Here is a 20097-nt window from a genome sequence, read left to right as displayed (position 1 = left end):
TTACTTTTCAACTATTCTCATCTTTTCTACCTCAGACATTTCAACGAGGTCCTTCAAAGGAAATCCACAACAACTCACCAAGCTTCAAAACCACCAATCAATATGTGTATACACAGGCAGAAAAACATTCTGGAGAAAGGGGGTGGAGGTGATTCAGAGCTTTTCATCAAGAGGCTGGTCATTCTGTTCTCTCCTTTTGTTCTGAATGTGGAATAATAATTTTTCCTAGAGCATAGCAGTTTGTCTAGCTTGTCAGGTTCATTATAATGTAATTTTTACTTGCAAAGTCAATATATCATAATTGCAGCTAAGTGATATAAAATTAGTAACTCTTTTGATATATTCTAAGCCTATTTGTTATTTAGGATACATCGTTTGTGTGTGTGTGTGTGTGTGTGTGTTTCAGCATAGCAGAAAAATACTCTAAAAGAAATTGAAAATAAAAGTGCAGGTCATCATACTGTACAACTGTGGGTTTTTAAAAAAATCTTTCTTGCTAGGCTCCTATGTGTAACTGATAGCACTAAAACCACCTGCCAGGAACATTCTTGCCAACTTAATCCATGTCTGACTAATAAAATGATTCTTCAGAAGCTTACCTTGGAAAACAGAGAGGGAGGGAAAAGAAAATTCTTTCTTGACGAGGTCAGTGTATGTTGGAAAGACCAGAAATTTTTTTTTTTTTAAACTATCAGAAATTCAACTACCCTCAGTTTTTCTGGTTGTATTTTATTGTCAGTTACTTGGAATAAATAATATATAGTAATCCTATATAAGATAGATCTTTGTTACCATACACAAATAAAGATTCTATACTAGGCACTGTGGTAGTTACATAAATTTTCCTTCAGATACTCAGATAAAGTTAATGCCAGGGAAAGTAGGTATTTTCTTAAGTTTTAAGCAAATCTTGGTTGCCCTCTTGAAATGGCAAAAATCCAAGGCTGGACTTTCCTTTGGGGAGAAGTGGGTCAGAATGTGATAGGAGAAATAATTGACAACTCTTATGTATCACGGTGAAAAACTTAACAAGCAGCTGCTGCCTGTGTTAGGGTGGGGTAAGAGTGTCTCACGGCAGCATAGTCAAGCTTTTTAAATGAAAAAAATATACCAGACGATTTTTAAGATAATTAGCATTTTTATGGCTTATGATTCAGATAAACACCTTTGAGTTTAATGTCATCTTTTGTTCTGGGCTTCTAATTACTTGCTGAGACACTCACTGCCTATTGAAGAAGCCACTCAGACTCAAACTATGTTTGTTCTTTGAAAGTGAGCCCTCAGCTTTCTGTTTGTCTCCCAAATATTGGTATAATGAAATAAAAGATACTTAAATTCACTCATTGGTGAATTCTTTTCTGTTAGTTTTGAATTTGGCATTTCACTCAATTCTTTTTTTTTATTTACAGAACTTCCTTATGGCTGGGAGAAAATAGAGGACCCACAGTATGGGACATACTATGTTGAGTAAGTTTGTTACCTCAGTTAATATTCTCCCAAATGTTTCTCTTTCATTATTCAGCTTTGGGGAATACTGAATACAGCACAGTAATGCTTCTGCAGTCCAGCTTTCAGGTTTTTCCACTAGGGGAATGAGAAGATAGGGATAGTGAGCATTTACTTCACTGACTCTGGGCTCCCTTGAAGTTGGCTTTGAAGTAAATATAGAGAGCTAGAGAGAAGTTGCCCAGCTGATTAATAGCTGGAGATGTTATCATTACTCCTACAGCCTCTAAAGAGAAAAGTAGTAGATAGAAAACTGTGAAATGAGGGCACTGGACTAGATGAACTGTTAAGGTCACTTCCAGCACTATAGCTGTGTGGTTCTGAAAGAACTGTAAGGGCAGTGTACCAGAATGATCCGAAGTTTTGAAGTATATGATTGAAAGTGTTCTCTTGTTTGAGGAGTTAATCAAGGAAAACTTAATATTCTTTTGGGGGGTGAAAGTTGCTTCCTAAACAGCTGTTATAGTTAAATTTAAACATAAGTATATGTTGGAGTGGAGCACCAAACACCTGTCGATGATAGTCGGAGAAATTAGGATAACGTCAACTTCTAATTTTTCTTTCCCTTTTCTTCATTTGTCTAATTGCTACATGGGTTTCACCATTGGGGTTGCTTTCTTTCCAGATACTATAGATAGAATTTTGACCTCAGGCATATAGTACTAGGCAAATAATTGCATCAGAAATGTTACTATTTACCTGGAAACTAGGAGTCTGAACCAACGCCTAGGTAGTGAAGACAAAATGATATTATTACCTAGAAAAATAGCAAACATGAGAATCTTCTAGTTTTGTGATTGCTTATTAATTTTTCATCATTGGTCTCGTAAAGTAAGTAACTCTGAGTCCTGTTGTAACTCTAGTCTTTATTCTTTTTTTTTTTTTTTTTTTTTTTTTTTTAAAGATTTTATTTATTTATTTTTTCCCCCCAAAGCCCAGTAGATAGTTGTGTGTCATAGCTGCACATCCTTCCAGTTGCTGCATGTGGGACGCGGCCTCAGCATGGCCGGAGAAGCAGCGCGTCGGTGCGAGCCCGGGATCCGAACCCGGGTCGCCAGCAGTGGAGCGCGCTCACTTAACCACCAAGCCACGGGGCCGGCCCTCTAGTCTTTATTCTAATGTGTAGGTTGTTATTGGAGTCATTGTGGTTAGGGAGATATTTGGAATGATTTCTTAAAATCTAACTGTACCCTAAGAAAACAGCTCAGTTAGTTTGACCCTTAGGCATATAACTTCACAGTGTCGATATTTTGGTTCCATTGAAAGGCTATGCTAATTTTATTTCCATTTTGTTATTTAATATTTTCCTGATACTATGATGTGAAAAGTATACAGCAACTCTTTTGTTATTTTTTTAAAATAACATTTTAAAAAAATTTTTTTTATTTAAAAAAAATTTTTTTTAAATAAAGAAAGAAAGAACCATTTTTCATGTCAAAGGAATATTTGAAGGCCAACTGAAAAGGTTTTGTGGGATTTTTTTTCCCTTGTAGTTTAGTCTATTTAAATTGGGCTTCAATCGACTATTATTTGCCATTGACACTGCTGAATATTTCTGAGATAATAATACTCATTCACTTATTGTCCATTCCAAGTGAATTTGAATACATGGTCAAGAGGTGAAAGTTATTTGCCTGTTATAAAATCTTGGGCTAAATGATCTGGTTCCCATTCAGCAAAGATATAATATTGAAGCAACTTTAGGGTAAATCCTGAAGTGACCTGCTCCCAGTTGTCATGGAGGTATGTGAAATAGTCTGAATTAGAAGCAACAGCAGCAGCAGTGACATGATTTTGTATGATTGTTCCCAGAATGAGCTCATTTTATAGGAGGGTAATTTATTAGATTAAGAAAGAGCAGACTGTACTCAGGATGCACAATAGTATGGAGTCAGCTGAGCTGTGGAGTGTGGCTTGATTCCCAGATTAGTTAGGTTTTGAATCTCGACCATAGTAATCTGCAGTGAGTTTACTGATGGAGATAAAAAGCTGTTACTTGAATGGCTACTCTTTGGCTCTCTTCATTTGTCAAACCAGATGGCACAATGATTGCTCTTGGCAGGAGTCTTGTAGTAGTAACACCAACTGCAATGGCAGTTTTTCTTTGTAAGTATTTATTTTAGAGGATGAGATTCTGAAATGGATTAATCTATTTTTGAAAATAAAATTATTCCAAAAATTTAATGGCAAGCCTTTCATAAGAATGCTTGTATATTTAGAAATGTTGTCTTATTGTATTGCATTAAGTGTCTTGATGCACTTGGGTGGCAAAGTCAAAATATGCATCTGCTTTAATATCTCCAGCTCTTCATGAAAGAATAATGATTTGTTTGTTGAGATGAATTTTAAAAATCCATATATTATACACAAAATTTTAATATAGGTGAGATTCCAAGTATTATATATTTAATCACGCTTGTTTGCTACCCTTGTTTAATTTTTCTGATAATCTTTAGTATTCTCCTCTCTTACTTCCCATAGCTAGTTATATGGAAAACAAAATCTGTTACATCTTAATAATATTGTGGGTATAAGTAACTAAGTGAAAAGGAGAGTGTTTTTACTTTTTTGTTTTGTTTTTTGGGTGGCATTTAATCTGAGTAGTCTTAAGGTGACAGATGCTATTACTCTCTTTACTAAAATCTTATATTCTTTTGTCAAAGAATTTTTAGGAAAAGGATTACTCATTTGCATACTTCTACTCTTTTCTCCCACACATTACAGAGAGTATAAATACAAATTACTGCTTTTTATGTTCTAATGCCTGGGTGGCAAAGTGAATCATTCTAGCTGATGACGTTCAAGTGAGCCAAGGTTCTTTCTAAACAGGTTTATTCTTTTCTAAGTGTCAGTTTCTAGTTTTATTTTTTCAAGAATATGTAAAATGTCAGTACCTAATAAATAATAATAAAAAAAAAGGTACCTAACTTCACAACAAAGATCTTCATTTTCACAGAGGTTTAAACAGTTAACTCAATTGATGAGGTGCCTCTCATGTGAAGTAGAAGCATACTTAAGTTTTAGTGAAATTGGAACCCAAAGAATGTCAAGTAGAACTTGCCATATTTAGAGCTCTGAAACTAAAGAACCACATATGTTGCAGGGTTAATAATGCACTAGAAGCCTAAACAACAAAGACAAAGCTAGTATACTTTGCTGTGAGGGTTTCTTTTTTTTGGCCCCTGCTGCCCCCTCCTCCACCACCACCGTTAACATTCACAAATGGCAAAGTAATTATCCAAGTTGTATGACTATTTATATGTAGATTTTGTAATATTCAGCTGATCTAAAGACAATCATAATCTGAAATTCTCATAATCTGATGTGTAATTGTTGGTATTCACTAATGTCACTTCTTGTTAAAATGGATGCTACTGGAAAATGCATGTCATTTAGCTGAAATATATTTGGACTATGGAAGTGCTAGAATATAATTCCTATGGCTTCTGTAGTAGACCTATTTGTGGTCTTAAACATCTTTTGTACAATAGTTGCATTCTTAACCAACTTCCACTTAACTGACTTCCCAGAATAACCATTACGCATAGTATATTGACTACTATTGGCTAATCTCCAACCCTCTTAGTTTCCCTGTGCTCTTCTGCTTTCCTCCACAGACTTGAATGCTTTCCAAGAGTCAGTTGTGAATGTTCCCAAATCAGAAATACCAGTTAAACTTGTATTGTAATTACATAATTCATTTAATCATTATATAATTATGAAGAAATTTAAATTAGAAAGAGTAGTTCTGTGATACAGTTTGATAAAAGCAAATCTCTTTTTATTTGCTGCTGAATTGATATGGGTGAGTCAGTTGGAAAAGTAATAGTAAAATTCTAGAAAACTTCTGTACTCAGATTTCTTCAAAAATGTCTTTACAGTTACTTCATCTTAGAGAAACTTAAATTAAAACCCTCCTACCATTAACTGTCTTTTAAAAAAAATTAACTGATCAGTTACCAACAGTTCTGTTGCATTAGATATGAGGCCGTCTACTACAGTTTTGAAAACTGTTAATCGCCATATTGGGTACATTTATGAAGACACTCTAGTGAATGCTTCAGCAGCTTTGACTTGTAGGCATCTTCTGTGGGCCTTTCTTTAGTTGCCAAAAAGCCCTTCCACTGCGATCTTTCAGCTTCTCTGTGTTCCGTAGCCTAATGATACATATTTGTCTCTTAAACTGTGATGATGGAATGGCGTAATAGTCTATTTAAAAATAATCTCTTTCATCTTAAACTGAAATGCATATTTTTCTACATTTTACAGTCATCTTAACCAGAAAACCCAGTTTGAAAATCCAGTGGAGGAAGCCAAAAGGAAAAAGCAGTTAGGACAGGCTGATACTGGGTCTTCAAAACCAGGTAGAACTTTTTCCTCGGTCTTCTCTTCTAAGAATAACTTGTGAGATTTATATACTGAATTAATAAAAATGAGTTTGACCTTTTTACTGTTGGGGCTTTGAAGTTAAACAGAGAATGTCTGATTTTTGTCACTGTAAAGATATAATTAATTTTAATAAAACATCTGAACATTTAGAGAATACTGAGATTTTTCTCATACCTCTTATATAGAAAGTATGAAATTGTTGGGACAAGGGATTAAATAGCTTTGTTATTGGTTTGAGGTTTTGATTTGAAGATTTGATTATTTCCTAATGTTTAAGGACAGGCCAATATTAGATCTCTAGTTCAGTATGAACTTCTCCCAAGTTAATTGCTTAGTCTAATGTCAGTTCTAATGTCTAATGTCTAATTCAGGATTCTTCATTAACTATTATGAACAAATGCTAAATAAATCCACCGTATTATTTGCCTACATCATTGATTCTCAAGTGGGATTGTGAGGTATTAGTAATATCAAGATTATTTGGGGAACATTTTTAAAATACATAGGTCCTGAGATTTTGATGAGCCCAGCTATGGGTATTTTGAAAAAGTTGCCTAGGTATTTCTTACATTCTACTCATTCCTCCCATCTCCTCTTCCTTCTCCATCTCTCGTTAATAACCAGGGATCTATATGGTCATATTGCAGTAATCAAGTAGATGCCCTACTTCTATTGCCCATGAGAGAAACAGTTCTGTTTTTTTTTTGGTGACTAAGATTGGCCCTGAGCTGACATCCATTGCCAATCTTCCTCTTTTGCTTGAGGAAGATAGTCCCTGAGCTAACATCTGTGCCCATCTTGCTCTATGTTGTATATGGGCTGCCTCCACAGCATGGCTTGATGAGCAGTGCATAGGTCCGTGACCAGGATCTGAACCTGTGAAACCCGGGCCACCGAAGTAGAGCGTACGAACTTAACCACTACGCCACTGGGCCGGCCCCAACAGTTCTTTCTTATAGCTACTCTTCAAAAACGTAGTCCCCTCCCTTAAGTTTTGCATTTGATTTAGCAAACATTTATAGTTCAACAAATATTTTTGCCCAGTGCAAATATATGCCCAGTGCTTTACTAAGCACATGGTATTCAAAAATGATTAGGAGTAAGACAGGTCTTGCCCTCAAGAGTTCACATTCTAGTATAGGAAACTAATTGTTAAAATATATGGTGATAGATGCCATCCTAGAATAGTAGTTAAATGTGCAGTGGGTAGAGCAGGTTTGAATCCCAGCTGTGTAACCTTGAATGAGTTCCCTAAACTCTTAGTGCCTCTGATTCCTCATCTATAAAATAGGAATAATAATAGTACTTAACCTCTTAAGGTGGTTCTGAGTATGCAAAATAACACAGGTAAAGTGCTTACAATGGTCTCTGGCACATGGTGAGCAATAAATGATAGCTCTCATTGTTATTAATAGAGATATACAAGGTACAGAGGTGGCGTAAAGGAGAGAGTGCTCAACTGTGCTTTGGTGGAGATGGTCAAGGGGGCAGGGAAACTTTCAAAGCAGAGGACAACACATTTGAACTGGGTCTTGAAGTGTCAGGAAGAGTTAAATCAGACAGGTAATAATTTTACAGGAGCAAGAAGGCATACCAGCTAGAAGGAACAGAATGTATAAAATCATAAATGCATAAAATGGTGTCCAGGGGCCAAAGAGCAGATAGGAATGGCCAGAGCATTGAGTATTTTTGGGGTACTAACAAGAGATGAGGTTGTAGGGATAGGCAGCCATGAGAAGAAATGAGTTTCAAAAAGAAGTTGAGTATTTGTGTCACATGTTGCTGAAAAGTCAAGAAAAGTAAAAATCAAAAAGCATACATTGGATTTGACAATACAGAGGTCATTTGTCACTCTAGCAAGAGCAAGTGGAGAGTGAAGCAAAACTGCAGTGGAATGAAGAGAGAATGGGAGGTGAAGAAGTAGAGACAATAGGTATAGCTGACTCTTTTTTTTTTTTTTTATAATTTTATTTATTTATTTTTCCCCCAAAGCCCCAGTAGATAGCTGTATGTCATAGTTGCACATCCTTCTAGTTGCTGTATGTGGGACACGGCCTCAGCTTGGCCAGAGAAGCGGTGCGTCGGTGCACGCCCGGGATCCGAACCCGGGCTGCCAACAGTGGAGTGCGCTCACTTAACCGCTAAGCCACGGGGCGGCCCCTAGCCGCCTCTTTTGATTGTTGATTTTTTTTTTTTTTAGTGTCAAGTGCTTTTATTTTGTCGATATTTCCAGGGAAGCCCTACCTCTTAAGGGAGCTGTTCACATACTGCACAATCTGTACAGCCATATGGGGCAGCCCCAAGGATTGCTCTGTTCTGACAACAAGCTTTAATGCATACCTCTTAGAACACTTTGCTAAGAGGGGCAGCAGCAGATATACACAGATAACTCTGGGCTTGATACTAGTCCTGAGTGTGGGCTAAGTATGAAACAAGTCACCCTTGTTAATTTAAGTCATTAGGGAAATGAGCATCAAAACCTCAGTGAGATACCACTCCATGCCCACTAGAATGGCTATAACCAAAAACGCAGACAATAACAAGTGTTGACAAGGATATAGAGAAATTAGAACCCTCCTACATTGCTGGTGGAAACGTAAAATGGTGCAGCCACTTTGGAAAAGTTTGGCAATTCTTCAAAATGTTAAGTATAGTTACTAGTATATGTTTATGGCAACTGCTGCAATTCCACCCATAGCATATACCTAAGAGGAGTGAAAATATGTGCCCACACAAAACCTTGTATGTGAATGTTCATAGCAACATTATTCATAATAGCCAAAAAGTGAAAACAACCCAAATGCATCATTTTGACTTCATATAAAGGATTCTTTGGAGTGAGAAAAAGTAAGTACAAACAAGGCAATGAAGAGGAGATAAAGTAGGTGCTTTTACCTTTCAAATAACATAGAAGAGTCCTATAAAAGAGAAATGATTCATTAGCTAAGCTTTTTTCAGTGATGTAGCTTATGAATTTAAATTCTAACTGTTCCATAACATTAGATTCTCTGTAATTTTCTTTCTTTTATAGTTTGTTGTATGTAAGTTATATAGACTATCTTGAAGATAGTCTTTGAGGGCTGTATTCATTTAATTATTTTTGTTCTCAAACCCATTTCTCATTTTGGCACAGATGTGGAAAAATCACACTTTACTCGAGATCCATCCCAGCTTAAAGGCATCCTTGTTCGAGCATCATTGAAAAAAAGCACAATGGGATTTGGTTTTACCATTATTGGTGGAGATAGGCCTGATGAGTTCCTACAAGTAAAAAATGTACTGAAAGATGGTCCTGCAGCTCAGGATGGGAAAATTGCACCAGGTAACAAATTTTTCAGAATTACCTAAGAGTATTAATACTATAACAAAAATTATAGTGAAAAGGTTTTGTATATGTATTGTATATGTAATTTATATATAATAAATATATATTTATATATATAGTGACTATATATAAATATTATATCTAATACATATATATGTACATACATGATAACTATATATATATTATTTATATATATAAAGAGAGAGAGAGATAACTAAATTATATGACCGAAGAGGGAGATTCCTGTATTAAAATAGTTTATCCTCTAAATTTAAATGCATACTAGTTTTGGGGGAAGGCCATTTTTACAAATAAGTGGAAACTTAGAGAAAATATATTAAAATTATGAGTTTTTTGAATAGTTTGTATAATTTTGAGATAACTCTTTGGCTGTACTGAGCTAAAGATTTATTAGCCATCTTAGAAAACAGTTTGAGGCCGGCCCCGTGGCTTAGCGGTTAAGTACACGCGCTCCGCTGCTGGCGGCCTGGGTTCGGATCCCAGGCGCGCACCGACGCACCGCTTCTCCGGCCATGCTGAGGCCACGTCCCACATACAGCAACTAGAAGGATGTGCAGCTATGACATACAACTATCTACTGGGGCTTTGGGGGAAAAATAAATAAATAAAATAAAAAAATTAAAAAAAGGAAAACAATTTGATTGTTTGATTTTGATTACATAGTGTAATTTTGGAACTATCTAACATTTACCTATAATCTTTTTTGAAAAGTGATCCATTGTGATGTTTATAGTGATACTGAACAAATTTTATATCTCACAGCTTTTTCCTAAGGTTGTTTTTTTTGTTTGTTTCTTTAGTCTTATTGGTTGTTAGTACAATTAAACTATGTTAAGAATTATAGAAACAAATATTACCATTTTTACAGAGCTCTGTAAATTTGTCTTTTGTATAGTTTTCCCAAAGTCTCTACTTGGTAATTGTTAGATATTTTTATATGGCTGACAGTGTTTTGTGGCTGGAGGGGTTAGAGGATGTTCAAGACTAATTATTGATTACGGGGGAGGTTTAAGCACTTTTTTCCAGAAAGATTTTAAGAAAGTGGATCTTTCCAGAAAGATCCACTGAGGTTGCTTCTTTCACTGTTTGCTAGACTTTTCTAATCCTCTGTTATTTCACATATCATGTAAATATGTCCCCCATTTGGATGATTCAACTGTCATAATACTTTTGATGGCAGATATCACTTATTTTCAAAAGTTCTCAATTTTGACTTTTTTAACATTTTGTCCATGAAACAAATTTTATAGCTATCGTATATGCTGTCAGGATTTCTAATATAGATTCAGATTTGTCTAAAATTGTTATCTGATTTGCATAACAATAGAATACTTCCATGAAAATTTTAGGAACTTTAGCCAGGGAAGGAAAAGTCAAAACTTTGTTTCTAATTAGTCTAATTTTGTACCTTCTTAGATCATAAAACAAATTTCTACAGACTAACATTTGTTTTTAAATACCATTCATGTTGATTGTATAAAGCCTACATACAATCAGAACAAATTAAAGCACCTTTATTTGGCAATAACCTTTTAAATGATCATATTCAAATAAAAGCAGCAAATGGATGAGACATCAGAGGACAAATTTAAAAACTTAACACTGCCTTAAAAAAATACACAACTCATGAATGTCAAGTGGTAATGATTCTGCAAAGTGGTCATAATAATGTAAAATCAGAAAAGCAAAACCAGCTTTCACAAAGATTAATTGAGCTGACTTTTCAGTGTCTTAAATAATATGTTCATGTCGAATTTTTTTGTTGCTTGTTTCTCCTTTTGAAATCTGAATTACAATACGTTGAAAATCTCTACAAAAAAAAGAATGCTAAAAGAAAATACATTTATAACTTAACATTATTCTAATCTTCAGCCCTACGTTTTTCAACTAGAATGAATTTTTAAGTACATTGTAATCAATGGCTTCTTAAAATCAAGAAATAAGGTGGTATTTAAAGATTGCCTTTTTGTACAAGTAGCCAGTGGAGTTATTTGCTCTTCGTCTGTGTACTGACTACCTACTACAATGTACCTAGCTTTGTATGGCCACTTAGGTGTGACTCAGAGGATATACTAACAATGATAATATGAATTTGCATTTTTTTTTTAATTTTTTTTTTTTTTCCCCCAAAGCCCCAGTAGAGAGTTGCATGTCACAGTTGCACACCCCTCCAGTTGCTGCATGTGGGACACGGCCCCAGCACGGCCAGAGAAGCGGTGCGTGGGTGCACACCCGGGATCCGAACCCGGGCTGCCAGCAGCGGAGCGCATGCACCCAACCGCTAAGCCACAGGGCCGGCCCTGCATTTATTTTTTAAATAATTCACTTGAGCTTGGGGACATAACTCTTTGCCACAAATGTAATTAAGATTTTATGCATTTGTATATTATTTTTAGAGAGGATTCACAGAAGGGAAAATGACATATCTGTGTTCGAAATCTATCTTTTCAGCAGTTAATGAACAGTAAGAGGTTTCCAGAATTCATATTTAGATGCAAAATTTAAGTTATTTTTGTCTCTCCCCAACAAAAAATTAACTTATCTGGTGGTTTTAATATTTTTAACATGATTATGTTTTACCAGGTGATGTTATTGTAGACATCAATGGCAACTGTGTCCTTGGTCACACCCATGCAGATGTTGTCCAGATGTTTCAATTGGTACCTGTCAATCAGTATGTAAACCTCACTTTATGTCGTGGTTATCCACTTCCTGATGACAATGAAGATCCTGTTGTGGACATTGTTGCTGCTACTCCTGTCATTAATGGACAGTCATTAACCAAGGGAGAGACTTGCATGAATACTCAGGATTTTAAGTCAGGAGCAATGGTTCTGGACCAGAATGGAAAATCAGGACACACCTTGATCGGTGATCGTCTCAATGGACCATCAGATCTGAGTGAGCAGAGAGCATCCATGGCATCATCAGGCAGCTCCCAGCCTGAACTAGTGACTATCCCTCTGATTAAGGGCCCTAAAGGCTTTGGGTTTGCAATTGCTGACAGCCCAACTGGACAGAAGGTGAAAATGATATTGGATAGTCAGTGGTGTCAAGGCCTACAGAAAGGGGATATAATTAAGGAAATTTACCATCAAAATGTGCAGAATTTAACACATCTCCAAGTGGTAGAGGTGCTAAAGCAGTTTCCAGTAGGTGCAGATGTACCATTGCTTATCTTAAGAGGAGGTGAGTAAAACCACAACAAGGAAAAATCTTCATTGCTCATGCATTTATATCTGCTAATTGTCCTTCCTTACAGGTCAGAATATCTCTTTCCTAGCATACTTAACTGGTAGTTAGTGTGCATTTTCCTGAAGGTTCTGTCTGACTGCTTCCGTAAGCAATATCTTTTGCAGCAGTTATTTTGGTTATTAGTGGTTTCATTCGTGTCCATTATGGGTTTCTCTCCCTCTCTATTCTTTTTAAAATCTGATTTATGGCTTTAATGATTAGAGAGAGTCACTGCATTGTGCTACTTCAAATGAAATATATCCTCTTAATTGCATTTTCTCTGTCGATGACAATAATAGAAATTGACTCTTTCAACCAGTGGCGCTTCATGTGGATCTCTGTAATGTACCAAAGATGTTTTGAAAGAGCTAGCATCTCTGTGAATAAGCAAAATGATGTTGGATGGTGTGTGAACCTGTTCTGTAAAAGCAATCATGATAGCTTGTGCTCATAAAGCTTTTATCTTAAGCTTAAGTATCTGTTCGTAAATGTTAATTAAACCCCACGGTGCTTCATGTGAGAGAAATGTAATTTTTACTTTCCAAGGTCATCAGCTGACTTGAACTGCTCCCAGACATAAATCCAGTTCCAGGGACTAATCACAAAGTTGCATTTTAATGGGCTTCCTTAATTTTTGCCTATGAATGACTAGTATTTTAAAGAATAAAATTTAGCCCTTCGCACTTACCTTTCTGGCTGTTAGTTTTCATTTTTGAGGCAAATGAGCAGTTTAACTTCATTGGGACGTTTTTCATTATTCTCATTTCTTTGAACTATTTTTGTTTTTCTTTGGGTGATGTGGTAGAATGTGCTCCAAGTAAGGTGGAAATCCCTTCGTGAGTGCTGGCGAGTTATCCAGAATTCCAACCAAGAGAACAATAGGAGACTAGGGTTTGGGGTCAGAGGTTTAACGTTAGTTTCCTGCCTTGCTACCTTTTGGTTCTACAGTATAAGGAAGTAATGTTAATCTATTTGAGTCTTAGTCTAAAATAGTAGTAACATTTATGTTTTAGGATTGTCATAAAATGAAATTAGATAATATGTGCATAATGCCTGGCACATAGGAGGTGTTGGACATAGAATTTACTAGCCTACTAAAAGTTGAAGCTAGTTTTATCATGAACTTGAGCAGTATTTGTGATCTGGGAATGCTTCCTCTGTTTTTAAAATTTGGTTCATTTTTTTTAAGGTCCTCCTTCACCAACTAAAACTGCCAAAATGGTGAGTATACAGTGGTCCTCAAGTGCTTCTTCCCAACACAGCAAGCAAGATGCCGTGTTCCCCTCTGTAAGAGCAGCCCACTGTGGTGGTGATTCCAAATGGGAGAAGTCAGGAGGCTACTGCCCTGGGCTTGCCTCAGAAGCTCTAGGAAGCGTGTGAGTTAGAAAGACCTCCCTAGAGAGGAGAGGGCTTTCCTGGTTAGGTCTTTCTGTTACTGGAGGCCCATACTACCAATAATCCTGTTCTCTAAATAGTAAAATATGGACACACTGAAGTGCCTATTCAGGAGTCCTTTTACTTGCTTTGTGTTTCAAAGGAGCAAGGATAAGAAGTAGCTAAATGTTAGGGCAGATGGTAAACTGTTACATCTTCTCCTTGATGCCCAAAAAGAAGACATGGTAGCTTTGCATAATTTCATGGGGACTGTAAATACCCACATTTAGATAACCTTCTTACTTTTAGGACTATACAAGACTTTCTAGAGTAATTGTGGCTTTCTGTGCTCAATATGCTTGTATCAAAGCGGTAGGCTGTCAGACTTGATACTGTTTTCTTTGGCATTTTTCTGAATAACTGAAAAGCCTACTGAAGGACCCCTATAGAGAATAAGACCTAAAGAAGGGTTTACCATGCTATGAAGGAAACTGTGCTGGGTGCACATGTGTAGCTACTTATATATCTACAAGATATGGATATGGATATAAAGACAATTATGTATAAAATCCTAATTTAATTCTAGTTTGCTTGATTTGGAGTCTGTCATCTCACAATTGAAAGTTGGTGTTCCAACCATAAACCATAGGCTATTAAAAGAAGGATCATCAGATATAAGATGGATTCATTTTTTCTAGCCCACCAAATAGGATCCTCTGCAAATTTGCTGTTTTATGGGTCAAAAGGAAAGAAACACTCTACTTTTATGGCCTCTACCACTTAGGTCCAGTGTGAACAGAAGTTCTTTTTGCCTATTCAGTTAAAATTGCACTATATTTTTCTACGTTTCTGCTTCCTCTAGTGATCTTTTTTAACTCCTGGGCTACCGTATCTATTTTATAATGGATGCCAGTGCAGCCTGGTGACTCTAATACTTTATAACTGATGACCTCTCCCTGCCCTGACAGAATCCTATGACATGTGGGGAAAAGGGGAGGAGGCTACTCTTTTCTTCCTGACATCTGATTGGGTCAGTGAAGGGTCCCCTCTGTCACAACACTTTGCAGTGACTGTCCCCTCACTGCTCCCTGACAAGCTGATGCCCTTGCATTCTAGTTAGCATTAATTATTTTATCACAAATGTCTATAATCTCCCTGTTCTAACAATAATTCAGGATAACAAGCTGTTCTCAAAACCATATTTATTTTCTCAGGCTATGTATTAGATTTCATTTTAAAAGTTTTATTAAAGAAGTCATTTTGCTTGGCTATTTTTTGGGAAAGTTCTATCTGAATGGGAAAAAAATGAAAATATGCTCTCTGTTTTCTCTTATCTGATTGCCTGGCATGGTGCATTTTTCCTTAATGTATTTGAATCGGCCATGCAGGGTTTTCACAGCGTCATCTTTATAACCTAAATTAGAGTTAACGCTTCCTCTTCCATTCCCTTAGAAAGAGTATTATCTTCAGCATCTTCACAGGGAATTAAATTCAGTGAAGGGGGACGGGGTTTGTCAAGAATGTTATGAAGGTATTCTCTCAGCGTCTCCCTCGGAGGTGCTCGTGTCGTGTCCCTATTTATCTTCTTCTCAAAGTCAGTTTGTGTCTTGGGTGGAGAAAACAGCAAGATTGCTTAAACGTAGGACTAATTAAGACCCTTCAGTTGACACCATTGTAAACTTTTTCTAATTTAAATATGTTTTAACCAAATACATATGGCTATGAAAGTGAATTCCTATAAGACTGCGAATGTGCTGTGGCTTTGACCCTGCCACCTATACAACTATAATCAGTTGACTTATCTGGTTCGGACAACGGTTTTATGAACTAATCAACCATCTGGTTTTTTAAAATACTAAGTAAGGCTCTTTTCCATTTCAGAAAACAGATAAAAAGGAAAATTCAGGAAGTTTGGAGGCCATAAATGAGCCCATTCCCCAGCCTATGCCTTTTCCACCCAGCATTATTAGGTCAGGATCCCCGAAATTGGATCCTTCAGAGGTCTACCTGAAATCTAAGACTTTATATGAAGATAAACGTAAGTAGTTGTGGAATATTTCAGGAGAGCATGCAACAAAATAAATTTGAATTATTTTAAAAACTGAGACCTTCCCATCTTTCAAAACCATATTCAAAAGTTATTCCTTCATTCCAATTTTAATATGACTCTGGGCTTCTTCCATTTACATTCAACATTCATTCATTCATTCTTTTCAGAACCAGGTATTAAGTGCCTACTATCTACCCAACACCATAGTAGGTAATGGGAATACAGAGATAAATAGGTTACATAGGCCCTGCACCCAAAAAGATGATTAAACTTAAATGGAAAAGAGAAGTATATAATCGAATAACTATAAATAAGCCTAACAGGTGCAATAAGAGAAGGATGAACTGGATGGATTGAGATCCAAAGTAGAAAATGGTCAATTTTACCACCGTGGGTAGTGGGAAGTGTCAGATACTGCTTCATATAGGAAGTTAAGCTTTAACCAAGTCTTCAGAGACAAGGAGGTGTTTATGAGAGAGAGAAAAGGGAAAGAAAGAAGGAAAAACATTTGCACATTGACCTTGCATGGCCTGGGTTCTGCAAGTAGTTCATTTTGGCTGGGTGTGGTTGGCAAGGGAATCCAGAGGGGAGAGCAGGAACAGGTTGTGGAGGGTGGATTATGCCATTCTGAGGAAGCTGGAGTCAGTGATATAAATGATAGAGAGCCACGGAATGGTTTTAACTATCGGGATGATATTATTGAACTTGGGTTTTGGAAAGATTTTCTGACAGGAGTATGAAGGATGATGAATCAGAGGGATGTGCAATTTGAGGAAAAGTGTGCAATCTGAGGAGAAAACCAAAGAGTAGACTCCTTAGAGGAGTCCAGCTGAGAGATGATGAGAAGAGAGTGCATAAGGCAGAAATTTATTTTCATATTAATTTACTTACTAAGGATAAACCTTTTCCAAAGTAAAATTGCAGATTTAAATTGGTTTAATTTTTTAAAATTGATTTGTTTTTAAGAAATAAATCTAAATCTACATTGGAAAAGATGTGCACAGGTGGAAATATTATATATAATTGACTTCATACTTATTTAACCAATGCAGGTCTTTATCTTGATAGTCCTAGGCCATATTTAGAAAGATGAAAAGCAGGTGTAAGCACAGCAAAGCAATAATTTAAATTAGTATGACTATGGAGAATCCCTTTCTTCAGACTTCCCAGTCATAGCCTGGTACATTCTTAGTATTGGCATAAACTATTCAGTCCCTTTGGGCCTCACTCATAATATAAATGAGTTGGACTCATCAGTCTTTTTATCTCTGAAGTTCTATGATTTTAATAGGAAATATTTCTCAAAAGAGATTGCTTCTAAGGAACATTATCAGGATTTACCCTATATGGTATCTCACCTTTTATATCGTTCCCTGACATGTTTCTCTCTTTTCCTTTTCTAGCAAATACTTCTTACTTGTAAATAATATTAATATTTTCTCAGAGATAAAATTTTAGTCATGAAGTAGATTTTTCTGATTTAATATTCTGATGAATGTGACCTGCCCTTTGGGAGCGAATGGTGTGGGTTAAGAGCCTGGACCCTGGAAATCAAGCTGGGTTGAAATCTCAGTTCTGCCATTTACTTGCTGTGTGACACTGGGCAAGTTGCTCAGTTTCCTCAGCTAGAAAATGAGGCTAATAATAGGTGTTAGCTCTTATTTATTTTCTTTTAAAATAATATCATTTTGCAAAATTAGGCTAAGTAAGCAGTTCATATGTAATGCTTTTCTGAGACAAAGATATGCTTAGAAGTAGAATTAAGGCATTTTATGAGCTCTCTTTTCCTAGGATTTGCCCAAGTGTTAATTTAGATAATTTGTACTTACCAAATATCAAACTTAAATTGGATAATTCTGAATTTAATTTTATAATATTGATTTGAAAGCTTTAGGAGTCAATGGCAGTGTAATATTGAGTTCATGGAAGTGGGGGTAAATATTCCTAAGCTATCTTGATACCAAGTTTTGTTTAGAGCTCAAAACAAAGATTTATGGTTGAATTTTTTTTTGTGGTGTCATGTTCTTGTGTAAATTGTCACATATCAAAAAGTTCTGAGGTTATAATTTATTGAACTCTATAATATTATTCTGCTAAATATTAAACTTTGTTTTATTTTAATCTTTTTAAAATAAATCAAAGTATTTATTTTATTTTTTTATATTTTCTGGTTTTCCTTAGCACCAAACACCAAAGATTTGGATGTTTTTCTTCGGAAACAGGAATCAGGGTTTGGCTTCAGAGTGCTAGGAGGAGATGGACCTGACCAATCTGTAAGTTCAAATAGTTTGGGATTTGGCTGTTTCTGTTAAAACTTTTAAGGGATGATTTGGTAGTAGTATATGGTGTTTTTGTTTTGTTTTCTGTTTGATTTTTTTAAGATTTTGTTTTCTCTAACATTTTCATTAAAATGAGGAAGAACTTATTAGTGTCATAGTCTATTTACCCCCATTAGTCTACACCAAGCTAACTTGGTGTAGCTGAGGCTAAAACTGTTAGGTAAAAACTGAATATATCAGCTGTAAATTGGACAGTAATTAATTAATTAATTAATCTATGTGCTTAAAGCTTATTTTAAATTTTTATTTCCCTTTGTCTTTGTTAAACAGATTTTAAGACATTCTCCTTCTGTAAGAAACCTATAATCCGAAGTCCAATTCCACAATCACTCTATCTTCTGACATGAGCCTGTGTGCATTATGTCACCTAATCTCATAAATGGGTTGAAATTTTCATGCTGAGTACTTTGCATGCCATTTCATCTGTTACCTATGAAACTAGAAGAATATAAAATAATTAATGTTTCTGTCTAGAAAGCATGAGAGTTATGTTTGGAAAGCATTTAAAATCTAGAATTTTATTTATACACAGTTCTCACACAAAGTGAGTTTAGAGAAGAAATATAGTGGGTTTTATTTTTACGTCGCCCTTAGTTTGAATGACAAAGAATTTTTAATTTTTTTTGTATAATATCAAGAAAGACTATATTACTGTCATGCTTGGAAGTTAGGTGAGTTAACAATAATCTTTTAAAATGACAGGCTTCTTTCTATTTCTGAATAGAACATTTGACTTATATAGTATTAATGTGCTCTAATTCATCATATTGGTTACAGTTAAAACAATCATCAGAGACAAGTAAAGCATAAGGCAGGTTGCCCTATATAGGGCAAATATAAGATGCCTTGATTGTTCTTGGTCGTAGATGTAGTTCTGTTTTACTGCTTCCTATTTTATTGATACTTGTAGTGTTCACTTAGACGTTGTAAGACTTTTTCTCAAACAACTTTGAAGAAACCTTTCTTTTCCCTTAAATGTCACATTTTAGCAATTCTGAAACTAGCCCAAATATTTAGGATTATGTAATTATAGGATTCTCATTGCTGGCAAGCAGAATGAACTAGATCTCTTCCCCTATTTGCAAGTGAATCTCAGGCCAGTCTGTTCCCCTGAAATATTTACTGCTTTGAGATTTAGAAACAAGAAATGTTTCTGTATTGTATATACTGGACTTGTACTGATAGCCATATGTGATGGGAGTATTGTAAGAATTATCTCAGTTGCTGTAAACAATGTGTGGAAAATCTCTCCTGATGGCATTCAATAGACTTTTTTTTACTTTTAGTAGCTACTCCACAGAATTGCATTTTCTGAGTTTAATTTTTTGTTTTGTTGTAGTGATGGAAGTGATGGTGGTACTTTTTAAGTTTTTGAACAACTTTGTATTGTCTGTCTTCTTTGTTCTCAACCCAGAGGATCTAGAACGGATTACATAATGTGGTTATTGGAAGTGCCGTTTTGGAGAATGGTCACTTTCTAAGATATCACCTTTCTAAAATATGACTGTTTTCATAGTTGAACTGCAAAAATCTGTTGGTTTGTACAGTGCTAAGTCAGGAAGTCCTTAACTTAGTAGTTAGAGATCTTACTAGATCTTAGTAGACTGTATAGACCAACCTACACTTTGTTACCTTGTCAGATATATATTGGGGCCATCATTCCTCTGGGTGCAGCTGAGAAAGATGGTCGGCTCCGGGCTGCTGATGAACTGATGTGCATTGATGGGATTCCTGTTAAAGGAAAATCACACAAACAAGTCTTAGACCTGATGACGACTGCTGCTCGAAATGGCCACGTGTTATTAACTGTCAGAAGAAAGATCTTCTATGGTGGTATGTGAACCTGTTCCTCCTCTGAT

At 35.8% G+C, this 20097-nt stretch overlaps 1 protein-coding gene across 6 annotated transcripts in view; it reads left to right on the top strand.

Annotated features, from left to right (window-relative positions):
- The window catches only part of MAGI3 (membrane associated guanylate kinase, WW and PDZ domain containing 3), a 234417-nt gene that overhangs the window by 184940 nt on the left and 29380 nt on the right, over nucleotides 1-20097 (top strand). For all 6 annotated transcript variants that reach the window (XM_087445275.1, XM_087445293.1, XM_087445289.1 and 3 more), the window contains 8 exons: nucleotides 1410-1467; nucleotides 5776-5870; nucleotides 9029-9217; nucleotides 11825-12430; nucleotides 13665-13696; nucleotides 15731-15887; nucleotides 18081-18172; nucleotides 19879-20071. In XM_087445275.1, the coding sequence (XP_087301401.1) occupies nucleotides 1410-1467; nucleotides 5776-5870; nucleotides 9029-9217; nucleotides 11825-12430; nucleotides 13665-13696; nucleotides 15731-15887; nucleotides 18081-18172; nucleotides 19879-20071 (1422 nt within the window). The remainder of the gene's footprint in view (nucleotides 1-1409; nucleotides 1468-5775; nucleotides 5871-9028; nucleotides 9218-11824; nucleotides 12431-13664; nucleotides 13697-15730; nucleotides 15888-18080; nucleotides 18173-19878; nucleotides 20072-20097) is intronic.

Source organism: Ceratotherium simum, chromosome 2, assembly GCF_057802395.1.
Source record: "Ceratotherium simum simum isolate JZ-2026a chromosome 2, ASM5780239v1, whole genome shotgun sequence".
NCBI classification, from domain to species: Eukaryota; Metazoa; Chordata; class Mammalia; order Perissodactyla; family Rhinocerotidae; genus Ceratotherium; species Ceratotherium simum.
The sequence above is the reverse complement of the archived record's forward strand: the minus strand, read 5'-3'. Positions and strand labels throughout refer to the sequence as shown.